The following is a 15,195-nucleotide window of genomic DNA, read 5'->3' as shown; positions in this document are numbered from 1 at the left end:
AATCTGAGACCAATGTGAATTTTATGAGTTGTTCCAATCTAGGTGAGATAAGGCCTGAGGAGGTCTGGCAAAAGGCACAAAAGTATTACAGGAGCTTCACTATAAATGAGTTAAATAAAATATGCCTTAAGTTGTTTATCAAGAAATTTAAACTGTATTGTGTTGGGCACCAGGACTGCTAAGGGAAATGACACTTGAAACTTTGCTCTTCAGAGATATTTAGCTACATAAAACCCTGCAGATTGTTACAAGGCAAAATAATCGGAATACCTCTAAAACTGGAGAACTGTCTTAAAATCTTTTGCAGTATTTTATGAATGAGACCTGATAATATTTTTGCCACTGATTTTTAATAAATGACTTATAATTGGTGTTTTTGTAGCACTGTCACTTTTCTGCAAGCCAAATCCTTGTTCTACTAAAGCAGGTTCTTCAGGACATGTCTTCTAACTTTTGATTTCAGTATAGTATTTTCTGTGGAAAAAATCTTGACTCTCAAAACTTCTCACACACAAGTGCAACTGAATGTTTAATACAGGTAGCTCATTTCTTCCCTCTGTCTTTTTCTTCTGCTACTCTTTAGGCACTCTGTGAGTCTGCTCTTCACACTCCCTATGACAGCTTGAAACTGGGCATGCTGTCTGTTCTTTCCACCTTATCGGGGACCATTGCCATTAAACAGTACTTCAGTGGTGCTCCAGGTAAGAAAACTAGGTTAGATTATTGTCTTTGACATTCTGATGGGTTGGCTATCTACTAATAATCAGTTTCATATAAACACTTTGTAGCATAATCTTAAACTATTTTTGAACTTCAGAACATTAGCTGAGAGTCAGACTGTTCGTCATATGTAAACTTAAAATTGGATACTGTATACCTGTGAATAGTCATGGTCTAAGATTTTGTTCTGGATTTTGTGGGTAATATGTATATGAAAGGGTGTTTTACCTTTGGGTCTTCAACTTTTCTTAATTTTATGAAGAAACATAATGTCTCTCAAATGGCTGACCTGCATTCTGTGTAAGGGGCTTTGAAACCATGGAGTTGCATACTTTCTGAGTAGCACAGAAACGTGTGGGAATGACCTGCTTCAGTACCAGGTGAACCTTTCTGACTTGTGACTCTGTTCTGGAGAAATAGAGTAGACATTTTAAAGTGAATCAAGGTATCTTGTTCTTAAAATGGTGATTGTACTGTTTTATTTTTTCTTCTTGAAAGCTAGGCTGCCCTGATGAGTATTATGAGCCCAACTACTTGGGATGCAGAAAAGGAGAAAAATAGTGCATCGTCTTAAGTCATTCTTGCATTGTCTTAATAATTAATATGCTCACCAGCTTTTTAAAATCAGATATGATCTTAAGACATATTTCTGAGTCCCTGAGACATCAGCCTTTAGACCCAAATTCTCTCTCATGTATGTCTAACTTGTATAGTGTTCAGGAGTGGAGGGAGAGCCTGTATTTGTGTGTGGAGACAGAGAGAGAAAGATCTGTTTTCATCCTGTCCTTTAAACATATGGGAAAAAATAATCGTGAGCCAATATAGATTTTTTTTGCAGAAATGTACTTGAAAAGATCTGTGGTGTAATTATGGACTGTGCTGTTTTATGTCCTGTTTGCCTTGTCTTTATTTAGGAACAGCAGCTACAACTGCAAGATCGTTTGATTTAGTAAAACTAGCACAGGAGTGCTGTTACCATAATAACCGTGGTATTGCAGCTCATGGTGTGAGAATTCTGACTAATATATCAGCGTCTTGTCAGGAAAAAGGTAAATGAAAGCAAGGGCAATGAAATGTGTCTGTTTAGTCAGGCTTATGCACTTAACACATATTAGCTGGTCTTGTCTGTGAAGGTGTCTGTAAATTTGTCTCATCATTCATGCTGGCTAGGGAGAATGGGGACTATAATCTAGTAGAAAATATTCTGTATCATTTTATGAATGGTTGGGAAGATTCCATCTTGGTCTAAGTTAGAGAAAATTAATGGGCACAGCAGAACCCTTGCTAAATAAATGCTCATCTTACCTTTGCTGTAAGACTAGTGAATTGTATGTCAACCTCTGAAAACTCTTAGCACAAAGTCTGTTGCAAATGAGTAACAAGGCATCTAGAAGTCTTAGTCCAGAGACTTATGCATGCTCTACAAATGTCACAGTTGGTGTGGCTGCTGAATAGTTACCTGAGACATGGAATGGCAGGATTGTTTCTGATCAAAATAAGGTAAGGCAGAAGTATTCGAAAGATAGTTATCTGTCATGACTGCAACACCAGTGCAAGCATTACACTAGTTACGGTCAGAAAACATAACAGGGAACTAACTTCTGTGTTTTACTTTTCTTAGATCTTCTGCCTTTGGAGCAAGATGCAGTTTTTGGCTTAGAGTCGCTTCTTGTTCTTTGTAGTCAAGATGACAGTCCAGGAGCTCAGGCAACCTTAAAGGTGACTTTCCCTAACACACCTGTAAGTTACAGTAATAGCTTGTATAACACAAAGGCTAGTGTGGACCAGATCATTTCTGGTGGAAGCATAACATACTGGAAGGAAATGAAGTTTTTTCCATGCTTTGCCTGTAATCAGAGTGCAGAGCAGTAGAGAAACTGAGTGCAACTATAGTGCAACTCCTCTCAGCTCTAGAGTAAGTTGGTTGTTGTAGGGAGGAAAAAAAAAATGCGTTTCTCTCCAAGGAACAAATGTAATAAAACATGAACTTGAACGTAAGGTGGAGGTGTCTCTGGAGGATGAAGAGAATCTTGGAGAGAAACTGCTTTATGGAGATGGGGATGCAGTATACATGATTACAACACTGTTACAAACTATTATTTTTATTTTCCCACTTCATAAGCTGCTGCCATTAATTTTGTCTAGTTATTTACCTGTAAAGGCTGTGATATGAGAAAGATCATTGGTTCTTGAATTCGTGATATGTTTTTGTGCTGGGAGCTAAGGGATGGAGGCTTGGGCTCTTAGAAGTAATCTCAAGTTTTGTAGAGTACATGGTTCTGAAAATACCAGATCTCCTATACTTCTGCAATCATACTTGCAGATAAGTGTGTCTGGCTTGTATTTTTAAGTAGACATTGTGTTTATTGTGCTTGATGATTGTGTGAATTGCAGATCACGCTGACTTGTATGGTGAAGCTAGTCAAGTGCCGTCCTCACCTGAGCCAGTCAGTGGTTGAATCTCTGCTGACCCAGTTGCACAGTGCGCAGGATGCTGCTTGGATTCTCATGTGCCACTGTTTAGCAGCTATTGCCATGCAGCTGCCTGTCTTAGCAGATGGGATGCTAGGAGACCTCATGGACCTCTATAAATTAATTGGACGATCTACCACAGATAAAAAACAGGAACTCTTGGTAAGACCTCCCTCTGGTGAATAGGCCTTGATGGATTAACTCTATATAAGCTACTGTGGATGGATTTAATTTAAAAAGGTAGCTAAGCCATTTGTTGTGTCCAAGTTGGTGTGCCTGTTAACAGCCTTATTTTTAGTTTTGCTTTAACTTTTGGCTATGTATGTCAGAGTTCAGTGTTGAAATCACATGTCATAGATGGAGCTGAACTATGCAGTGTATTCCATTAGATTTTTCCAGCAGATGGCACTGCTTTGCCAAACCTAGGTATTGAAATTATTGGGATATCTGTAAAATAATGGTTACAGAAAAACAAAATTGCAGTTAGCTCAATTTATGTATGTGCTCTGACGCACAGGACTTCTAATGTACTGTAAGAGATAATGCTGTTATCGCATCTATTTGGAAATGAGTTTGAGTTTTAAGAAAGAAATTACAAGCTTCCTATTAATTCATTTGGAGCATTTGAAATATCTCAGTTAAAAGCCACAGTAAAGGTTCTTTAAATGAAAGTGACTGTCGTCTACAAGAAATACTCAGATTGCCATAGCTACTTAGATATATGGGTGAGAAAAGTTCCTGAGTTAAAATGTATGCATAATCTTCTGTGTAGTTTTGACAAAATCAAGCAGATTGTTTCCTGTAGTTTAGGAAACAGAATTGGCTTTTTTTCTTGTTTTGTTTAGTTCCTGAAATATAACCTTCTTTACCCCTCTGCTCTTTGTTAGGTTTCTCTTGCCACAGTGATATTTGTTTCTAGTCAGAAAGCTTTGTCTTCGGAAATCAAAACTGTTATCAAACAGCAGCTTGAGAATGCCTCCAATGGATGGACAGCCTACAGGATAGCCAGGCAGGCTTCCAGAATGGTAAGTGAAAATACCTGGAGGAAAATGGCTTGGTGTGGTTGGAAGAATGCTATTGATTTATTTGAACTGAAAAAGGGAAGTAAGGAAAATAGTAGGACTTGGGAGGAGGAAGTGGGCAAAAAAAAAGTAATTTTCCCTCTTAATTCCTTGGATTGCTGATTCAGATATATGCCATTTAGGGCAGTCATCCCATTAGGATGGTTTTTCATTTGTCTTCAAGTATTCGAGAAGGAGGAAAGTAATGACCTGATACTTTCTTGAGCGCATACATAATCTGCATTGTCTAGCTGTTCTTCAGAAGGCCATCCTGATGTGTGCTTCTCTTTCTTCAACATGAAGAAAGGAAGAAAAAGATACTGTTTCCCTTTTCCCTTCCTTGAAGTCACAGCTGGGGTTAGAATTGTGTAGAAGCCCTAGTATGAGAACCTGGGGTAATTTTAAACAGGTAAAGTACATATGGCACTGAGAGGACAGAGCATAGCTCTGATTTTAGATCTGGGCTCATTTGATAGTTTTAAACCCAATGTTTCTGTGGGGATGGAAGACATGTTTTCAGTAGAAAATAAAAGTCAATTTTGATATTCATTTCTCATCTTGTTGAAATATCTTGTGCAAGTAAGTACTATACCTTATACAGGCTGATATGTCCATAAAATAAGCATTTGTGCTTTTATTTATTTTTAGGACTGTCATGGTCAAATGATTGGAAGAAGTTTCATTATTCTTGTTTTTAAAGCAAGACTAACATCTCTGCTGGAGATGGTTACTGTTCTCTTATTTGTATTTGCTTCGTAGAAACCTGCGGCCTTCTTTTGTGTCCTCTCTTATAAACTTTCTTGTCATTACAGGGCAACCATGACATGGCCAGAGAACTGTATGAGAGCCTGCTGACTCAGGTGGCTTCAGAACACTTCTACTTCTGGCTGAACAGCTTGAAGGAGTTCTCCCATGCAGAACAGTGTCTAACAGGTTTGCAGGAGGACAACTATAGCTCAGCGCTTTCTTGCATTGCTGAAGCTTTAAAATCCTATCACAAAGGAATAGCGTCACTTACGGTTAGCACAGATCTTCTACTTTATCAATGATGTTTCTGTATACTGCAGCAGGTCTGTTTGGTTTCTGTTCTAAAACATCTGAAAAGTTTTTAAACATGTCTGACATCTGCCAGACTCTCTTTTTGAGAGGACTGCAAGGAAGAGCCAGTTGTTACACACTGCATCTTCAGAGAGAAGATCCTGTAGCTCAACAAAGTGTGATTAGCCAGATTTCTCCTTTTTCTTTTCTTCCCTCCCCCCCACCTCCTGCCTTTTTCAAATCCTATGGTATGCGACAGATCTTTTTTAGAGTTACAGTTCTTAAAATTTTCCATTCCTTGTCTTGGCTGAATAAACACTATTGTAATAGTCAAGCCTGGGAATTTGTCTAAATTGGCTGCTGTCTTCTCAAGATACGGAGAGGGATTTCATTGTCTTCTTCCCTCCTGCTGAGTTCATGTTGCCTTGTATTTGACAATATGATCCTATGGAATTCTAACAACAAGGCAACACCAATTAAGTAGGAGGAGGGAGGACAATTCACTCTCATCAAATCAGCAGAATTCAGGTGGTACCTGCTTTTCTGCAAATACTTCCTGCTTCTGTGAAGTGGTAAAAATAGAAAGAAGCTGTGTGTGATGTCTGAATGTAAAAAAAGGTTTTGGGTAGGAACTGCTCTCCCTGGCACAAAACATACATCTCATTGGAAGCATCGTGCTTATTTTTCAGTTAGAGAAGATCCAGAACTTGAACAAAGCATTAATATAACCACTGATTAACTAGGACTAACTCCAAATATGTTGATAGCGAGTGGTGGTTTCATGAACTTGGCTGAGCCAAAGAACTTTGTTATTTTCCAAAAAGAATTGTGACTCTTATTGCCCATGGCTACATGAGTAGCAGATAAGGTAAGCTGCAGTATTAATGAGACAAGCTTGTATTTCCCTTTACAAGAATCCAGTCCAATTTGTGCTACTAAAAATGTCTGGATTTTTCTGATATAAGTACTGGTACTTTACTCTCTATAGAAGCATGTGGTCTCTGTAAGGTAATTACAGTGCAGTGCAGTGATATCTCTTGCACAGAGGATTTTCTGAAACCATCCTTGCAGAATAAACTGAACAATTTCCATTCGAAAGGGGTTTTTTTATGCCCTTGGAGAAGGGAAGGCAAAGTGGTAGATAAGAGTGGCTGAATGTCTCAAGTGATGAAATAGTCTTATTTCTTTGGTTGAAATCCAGCTCAGTAGTTTAAAGTGGTTGCAGTTGACTGATGTTTCCTCGCTTTAGTCCATAGTGGGCCAGTTCGCAGATGACGTGATGTTTTGTGAGAAACTAGTTTTCGGCTTTCCTGCTGGCGAAGAAATAGTTCTTATTAAGGTTTTGGGATGGGTCATCACTTCTTGCTTCCAGAAGTGACCTTTTCTGTTGAAGAATAAGAAGCACTAGGGAAGACATGCATGAGTTTAACATACATCCATTCTCTGAGTAAGAGAAGGTCCCAGTGCTTTGTTTTGCAGATGGCTCTTTTCCCCCCCTAAAGAAAAAAGTGTACTCTTCTCAAAATCCAACAGTGTAAGAAAAATGAGTAGTGGATTTTTGGCTTAACTAATATCAAATCTTGAGTGCTGCTTTTTACCCCCTCCTGGGTGTCCTAAGCTGTCACAGATGCTTCTACAAGTCAGATAAGTTCTTAAGGAATAGAGTTTCACAGAACCATGTGTTTTAAATAATAGCAGCATGTCTACCCTCCTGGATTTCCATTATTTTCTGGTCTTAGCTGTCACTGAACTGTGTCTCTGCTTTCATCAAATGTTCAGTGCCTCCGTAATGTTCCTGTCCATTTCACAGTTCAAGAAAAAAACAAAAGGTTATCATCCCATCTTCCTGCTGCAGGTAACTTTAGCCAATTCTTTCTCTGTTGGCTGATGCAGAGAATCACTTTTTCAGTCCTTTGTGTTTCTGTTTGGCTCCCAATTCAGTGTGCTCTCTCTTATAGTAAGGACTGTCTGGACTGATGTAATTTAAGGCCTAATGGCTTGGCCTTGGAAAAAGAGGAAATAAGTGCCCTGATAGCATTGTAACCGCTTAAGTCACATTTGTTACAAGGGTGATAACACTTGAAATATGTCTTGGTAGTTACCTAACTTCTGTGCTGTTTATATTCACTATGATTTAGTTTGAGTAAATCTGTTAAATGTAGTTTTAAAAAAAGCAGCTTTTAGAATTGAACTGAAGGGTTCAGTTGCCTGATGAGACAGTTCAGTAACATTCCAAAGTTATTTTATCGTGTTTTGCTTTCGACCTAGGTTGCTGTCCTGGTTTCAGCTAGGGCAGAGTTAACTCTCTTCACAGTAGCTAGTGAGAGGGTATGTTTTGGGTTTGTGCTGAGGAGAAGGCTGATCACACACTGATGTTTATAGTTGCTGCCAGGACAGTCAGGGACTTTTCAGCTTCTCTGCTGTGCCAGTGTCTGCAAGTACAAGAGATGCTGGGAGGAAGCACAGCCCCAATTACTAGCCTAGGCCTCAACCTTAGGTTTAGGATTGAGATTGAAATTGGCCGGTAGTCTATTCCATATCATGCACATCATGCTTAGTATATAGATGAGGGTCTGCCTGGAAGTGCTGTCTTGTTCTGGGTCATCTTTCTCCAGGTTGTTTTGCTCTCTTGATCAGCTCTTGGTCCAGACACTTGGGCTCTTATCTCCTTTCTGGGTTTGTGGTTTTGGGACTCTCCCTGTTGTGGGATCGTTAGCCAGGAACAGGCTGAGCCTTGGTCATTGGGTGGTGAGCAGTTTCACTGTGTGTCACTCATTTGTATATTTGTAAATTGCTATTATTATCATCACTATTATAATTATTATTTTCAATTTTATTGTAGTTTAGTTATTAAATTGTTCTTATCTCAACCCATGAGTCTCTTTTCCCTTTACACCTTTAATTCTCTCCCCCAACCCTGGGAGGGGGGAGGGTGAGCGAGCAGTTGTGGTGTTTTGCTGCCAGGCAGTGGTTCAAAACCAGAATTGCCAACATTTCTATTACTGTGTTTCAGGCTGCTAGTACGCCACTTAATCCTCTGAGCTTTCAGTGTGGATTTGTGAAACTCAGGATTGAACTTTTGCAAGCTTTTTCTCAACTTATTTGTACCTGCAACAGCCTAAAAACAAGTCCACCGCCAGCTATTGCCACAACAATTGCTATGACATCAGGAAATGATCTCCAAAGGTGTGGACGCATCTCTAACCAGGCATGTGTTCTTGTTCCACTCTTGTGCGGTTATGTTTATGACTCTGGTATGAATTTTGCTTCTCAGCAAACATATCTGATGAAAGAAATGAAAAGTGGTAGTGAAGAGTTTTGCTAAATAGTGGGCCTTGTTTTTCACCTGTAGGTATAAAAATGCCTGCCTGCCTCTAGCAGGCCATATTTTGAAGTTGAGCATGTATGTGTGTTTTCTCATACATTCACGTGCCCAACTTCAAAGGATACGCATGTAGTAAGCCACTCAGCACACTCAGACTTGCAGCAAGACTTTTCACACCTTGTTTTGAGACACCTCAAATACTGTGATTACACTAAGGAAGAATATATACTTTAGGATTGTACTGCAACTTCTTTGAGTGTTGGCAACTGACTTGATACCCCACAGAACACCAAGACTGCTTCTGAACTGCATGTAGTCTGTAAGAAGGAATCAGTGGGTAGTCTTTGAAAGACAGCAGTTTGATTTACCAGTAGGGGATGGGAGAGGTGGTTGGTGGGGGATTTTAGTTTGCTTTATTTTTAACACAAGCCCAGTATGTTGGTACTGTGTTAGAGGAAAAATATCTTTTTAGTGTATGGATAATAATCTGTCACTTTTTGAATTTTATCTGTGTGAAGAAGCAAGAACTTTATATATTTTGCTAGAGTACATTGTCATATTCCTTCAGTGTTGTATGTTATAGTGTAGTGGTTTCCTGGATGTGTGGGGTTTTGTTTGTTTTGCTTTGATTTGATTTTTTGACTACTAACATTGTCTCTTTAGATGAAACACTCAATGGAGGAATTTCGAAACCTGGCAACACGGTACGGAGATCTGTATCAGTCATCTTTTGATGCAGACTCAGCAACTCTAAGGAATGTAGAACTGTATCCTTTTAAAATCTTAGAATTTGTCCACTTTCCTTCTCATGTGGACAGCATGAAGCTCAACAGTCCTCTTTTCTGTGAAGACTGGCACAAAGTTGTTTGGAAGCAGTTAGCAACATAAAAGTTAGGTACCAATTGCTTAAAATCTATTTGGAAATAAACACTGCTGTACTATTGTTTGGAATTACTTTGAGCGAGTTATGATGCAAAAATTGCAACAGCATGAAACTTGGGATCTTCATAGTTCTTGCTGTATGTTTACTAAAGGAGTAATGACTGTAGGATTACTCAGAATCATAGAATGGTTTGGGTTGGAAGGTACCTTAAAGATCATCTAGTTCTGCCATTGGGAGGAGACTTCATAAACTGGAGAAATAAGGAGAAGTACCAGTAATTATATTGCATTTCTTATTTTGGATGACAACTTTGTAAGTCTCTTAAGTCCTTAGTATTAATATCAGACAACAGCAGAGCTGCCTGTTGATTTCACATGCAATAGAAGCTCTGATTTTGGATCCAGAATCTGCAAAGTAAGTTTTATAGTTAACTTTCTACTCCTTTGCTGTTTATTTCTAAATCCTTGGGGTTTTAAGCCTAGGAATTCAAAGAATGTTCAAAAAAAAGTTTCTCAGTTAGACCCTTCTGATTCGGCTCTGGGCAGGCTTGAGGACATGTTGCTGCTGTGCAATACCTGGCAGGATAGGGACTGTGTTTTGGGTTCTGCATTTTATACTGATTTTGCTCTTGAGAGCACTATACTGGATTTGTCTTAAATATAGACTGGCATTAAAATAAAAACCAACTTTTAATCTCTTCTTTAGCTACCTGTTTTAACTTGTGTCATTCTGTGTTAGCTCCCATACCCACTGTTTGCACTTGTAAGCACACATTAGTTTCCTTCAGAGTCCTGAAAATACATGCACTAAATTAGTTTACATTTCCAATGTAAATCCATCATCTCTGGCTCTTTTTTAACAGTGAACTTATACACACTAGAAAATCATGTTGAAGTACCTATGAATTCAATCATTCTTTAAAACTCTGAGGCTGAGATTAAATGGAAGAGAATGTGGATAAACATATTTTTAAATGTGTGATTTTATAACTGGAAATAAAAGTGAACATCCTAGCGACTGTCCTACTCATTATGAATTAGGCATTGCTTAGAAGATGTATTAATCGTACTTGTAAAAAGTATGAAGCTGTGGACTTCAAAACATCAGGTGTCTAGGAGATGGAACTGTATTCAAAGCATGAGATTCTAGAATTCCAGATTTAGTCGTAACTCTTGGCTGGCATTCTTGTTCTTCATTGAGTTGTCAGACTTTTAAAAACATTATAAATGCTGCAGGTTGAAATAAAAGCCAGGGGAATTAAACACTGCAGCTTAAGTAAAAGCTAGGGGAATTAAGTGTGCTGAGTCTTAGACCTGTAACTGCTTCAAGTGACAGAAGATGGGAACAGAACGTGTTGGATAAGCTGAAGTTAAAGGGTTTAAATGTAAAGGGCAAGTCTTATAGTGGAAGAATAATAAACAGGGTAAACAGTTTGAAAGACGTAATTGTTTCTTAATGGATTTTGAGTTGTAACAGAGGATGGTCTTGTTGGGCCTGTTTGGGAGTGAGCCTCCCAGATTACGATGAGGAATGTATGTTAGACATGATGAAAAGTTTTATTTTTTTAGTTTCCAGGAATATAGCTCAAATGGAACAGCACATGTTGAGAGTGAGTATGAAAGAAGAATGATGTCTGTATTTAATCATGTACTGGAAGAAGTGGAGTCCCTCAACAGGAAGTATGCTCCTGTGTCTTACTTGGCAAGTATCGGTTTTAATTGTATATTCTGTAGACAAAGGTTCCAAAAACTTGGCAGCTTCATATACCTATGATGGTCAAGAAACTGAAGACCACACTTGATTAATTAACATAACCTCTTACTGGCACAAGTGGTCTCCATGGAGACTCACTGCTTCAAAAATACTTCAAAAAAGGTTTTGCTAGGATATCTGTAACCTTACTGGTCTGTTCAAAAATATTATTTTAAAAATTCTGATACTAAGAATATAGCAGATGCTGATAAGATATCTAAAAGTAGTGTCAAGTCTCTGTCAGATCTCTCCCCACACTCACATTCAAATACTGAAGCGTATTCTCTTTGTGCTTTTGTTGTGAAGGAATTCTTCCCCTGCTGCACTCAGTGCTGGAGGGTCCAGCACTAGCCTAGCTTCATTGCTGAGCTGTTGGCAGTTAATACTGTGTTTTGTAGTATAGCATTTCTCTTATCAATGCAGGTCATCAGAGAACACAATGTGAAGTGTGCCGAATGCAAACAGTGAGCTGATAATGAACTCCTTTACAGGGCTAGTGTGGTTTCATCTTCTACTGTTAGTGAACGTCATAAAGCTGAAGTGCATGTTGATGGAACAACGTAGTTCATTTGTCATGGCTGGCATCTATTTGCCTTGTTTCTAAATTCAACTGCCGTTACCAATGCCAAATAGAATAGAATGAGTTGTGTAAAATGTAGCAGAGGTAAACCCTGTAAACTTGTCACTGCCTCCATATCAGTGCAGCTCGGTGGCTTCAGTAGTGCTGCCTGTCGTCGTGTGAGCCAAAAGGACAGTATAGTGCAGTGGGGAAAGGAAGAGTAGACAAGAGGCATGTGTGAGAGTTTCAAACAGATCCTGCTCTGCTGACTAACACTAGGACCGAAATTATTTGGATTTTTCTTTTTCTTGGCCTCCTTATTCTTTCCAGAGCAGAGTACCTTCTTTGTAAAGGGTAGAATATAAACGGAGAGACTGAATGTACTCACTGTCATCATAGTGGCTGTTATCGTGTAACTGTATCAGTATATAATTCTGGACTTCTTGTGGAAGTTACTGCATTTTCAGTACCTCAAGTGCATGTCTTTTTCCTGTGCTATGAATGATATTTTTTTCTCAACTGTTTGGGCTCTGTTTCTTACAGCATACAGCTTGTCTGTGCAATGCTGTCATTGCGTTGTTGAAGGTACCCCTTTCATTTCAAAGGTACTTTTTTCAAAAGCTGCAGTCTACAAGTATTAAGGTAAGTACTGCTCAAATGTGGCCTAAAATTTCTCTTTATAGGGTCTTTAATTTATAAGAAAAGCCTTACTGAAGGCACAAAGCTTCAGCATTTTTAGTGAAGATACTTAACTGCAAATAGCATCTGGGCTTGTCTGTTAGGAACAACTTCAATAATATGTACATATGATTGGTAAGAACCACTAGGCTGTGACTTAGGCAAGTAGGATTCAGTTCTTTGATTGCAAAGCCTTAAAGATAATCTAACTAGAATTTTTGTTGATTCTGAGTCTGCAAAGCTAAATAATGTTCTAGTCCTGGGAAGTGAACTTCTATAAATTTGCATTGCTTTTCCTTGAAAAAAGCAATGTTTACTATCTTGGAAGAAAATTGTACTATATGTCAGCTGAGTAAGAATGGCTATATGTGACCTTCAGTGGTAATTTTTTTCTCAAGTGCTCCTTTTTTTCTGGGAAAAGTGAAAGCCTTAGGTTTTTTAATATTTACTCTTATTGCATTTTACTGATTTGTTCAGCTTAATATACTTACCTGTGGCTATTTAGTAGAAGACTTATTCTGCTTCTTTTGAAGAAATGCAATTAATGGAACCCGTATAAAGACCACATCTGGTATAGCTGGTGATGCTTATTAATTATTATAGTAATGAGTCTCAGATATAAGTTCTGTGTTTCCATTTGCTGGTTTCCCTGCCAAACCCCTCCATTGACATTTTTCTTTAAGTGTTTCGTCCTTGAACTTTTTGCTTTCCTGGAGGTATAAAATTTCATTTGTCTGTTTTCTTGTGTTTCAGCTTGCTCTATCCCCATCTCCAAGGAACCCAGCAGAACCTATTGCAGTACAGAACAATCAGCAATTGGCCCTGAAGGTGGAAGGAGTGGTTCAGCATGGATCTAAACCAGGCCTCTTCCGTAAAATCCATTCGGTCTGTCTAAATGTCTCTTCAGTGCTGCAGAGCAAATCTGGACAAGACTATAAGGTATGAACAGAATAGAGCCAGGAGGAGTCTTAAGCTTTCTTGCTGTACTTTCTTGCTCTTTTGTTTGGCTCTGATTAGCAGAATTTTCAGGTTGAAATGAATGAGTTCTGTAATCCTCTCACTCCTGATAGTTGATATTCAGGCACTGGTAGGAACCAGGCGTAGTGCATGGAAATGATCTGTGATTTTGAAGTCTGCTGTATGCTGATACCTTTTTAGTAACAACTTTTCTTCTAAACAAAAGAGGTTTTGTGATGCTCAGAACAAGTTATTAGTAATCCACTTGAGATCAAGAAAATTCAGCCTAGCTATATATCATGAAACTCCAAAGGGTGAAAAGGCAGGAGGAGATTAATCTGATGCTTTAATCCTCATTTTAAGGTTTTTTTTTAATGGAGATCAGGAGGACAGGCTGTCCAAATTAAATAGCACCTGAGGGGATACATATTAAATGGAAGTCAACAGTTTTATCAAAGATTGCATGTCTGAAGTTCAGGTTCTGCTAATGTGTGATGTTCAGAGAAAGGCCTGTTTTGGTGGGGTTTGGGGTTTTTGTTTTGGTTTTTGGGTTGTTGTGAGGGGGAAAAGAAAGTCAGTTGCTTCTAAAAGAAGAATAGGACTAGGAAGTGTGTAATGTTTGACTCGTTTTACTTTGTGGAAAACGAACCTCAGGGAGAAAGATGTGTTAGCTACCTTGCTTCTGCTAATAGATATATAAATAACTTATTGATGAAAAATCATGTCAAGCTGGCTCATACATGCGTATGTATTGGTTTAGGAAAATTGAGGATGACGATTTTTTTTCTCCCTGCCCCCCCTACTCCTTCAAACGGAGAGCAGAAAACTTATTTTAGAAGGTTTATATAAAATGGCATTTTAACCTTCCATGTGTTCTCAGATTCCTATTGACAACATGACCAATGAAATGGAGCAGAGGGTGGAACCACACAACGACTACTTCAGCACTCAGTTTCTGTTAAACTTTGTGATACTTGGCACACACAACATCACAGTAGAGTCCTCTGTAATAGATTCAAATGGTATTGTCTGGAAAACTGGGCCTAAAACCACTATTTTTGTTAAATCTCTTGAGGATCCATACTCCCAGCAGGTTCGTCTTCAGCAACAGCAAGGACAACCGCCATCACAGCAGCAACAGCAAAGAACAGCATACTCACGGTTTTAATTCCCAGAAGTGACTCTATCCTGGTCAATGGTATTACAGTTTTTCTTGGACACTTTTTTGAAAGACCTACAATTTTAACCTTCTCCTAGAAAGTCTCAGATGCCAATTTGTTGCTTTTTAAGTTATCAGGGTAAATTTGAGCTTGATTCAGTGGAGGCAACTCTGTTCAAACTTGAAGCTCTGCTTTTAATATAAGAACTTCTACCTGATCTCTTCACTTCTGTTTACAAGCCTGTTGCATCAGGCTCCACAGACTTTGATAGCAGGGGACACTAAGAGCTTTTTGACTATACTTTCTGAACTTTCTTTTTTTTAAGCGCATAAGTTCTAGTGTTAGATTCACAGGACATCGGTAAACACTTTGGCTAGTTAATACGGAACTGAGTATAATACCAAGTCTGTATCTTGTAATGCGAAGGAATTGGCAGGAATATCCAGAGAAATTTTTTGCTGACATTTTAATAGCAACTTCCAGTATTTGGCTGGTGTATGTGTATTATTCATCAGCACTATTTAACGCATGCATATGAAAGAAAAAAAAAGTTGCAGCTCACTTTTCATACCCAGTCATTGTAGAAGGAG

General features: G+C 38.6%; 1 protein-coding gene across 1 annotated transcript; it reads left to right on the top strand.

Annotated features, from left to right (window-relative positions):
- Positions 1-583: 583 nt before the first annotated feature.
- INTS7 (integrator complex subunit 7) lies at positions 584-14,630 on the top strand (the record flags this gene model as incomplete). The annotated part of the gene is made up of 13 exons (XM_010085997.1): positions 584-701; positions 1,635-1,769; positions 2,342-2,439; positions 3,115-3,354; positions 4,080-4,217; positions 5,066-5,272; positions 8,305-8,499; positions 9,280-9,383; positions 9,845-9,913; positions 11,068-11,200; positions 12,354-12,452; positions 13,242-13,427; positions 14,326-14,630. Coding segments are annotated over 13 exons (2,010 nt in total), but the record flags the coding sequence as incomplete, so codon positions are not given.
- Positions 14,631-15,195: the final 565 nt, after the last annotated feature.

The sequence above is a fragment of the Pterocles gutturalis genome, unplaced genomic scaffold, assembly GCF_000699245.1.
Source record: "Pterocles gutturalis isolate BGI_N339 unplaced genomic scaffold, ASM69924v1 scaffold40800, whole genome shotgun sequence".
Lineage (NCBI taxonomy): Eukaryota > Metazoa > Chordata > Aves > Pterocliformes > Pteroclidae > Pterocles > Pterocles gutturalis.
This window is presented reverse-complemented; position numbering and strand designations above follow the sequence as displayed.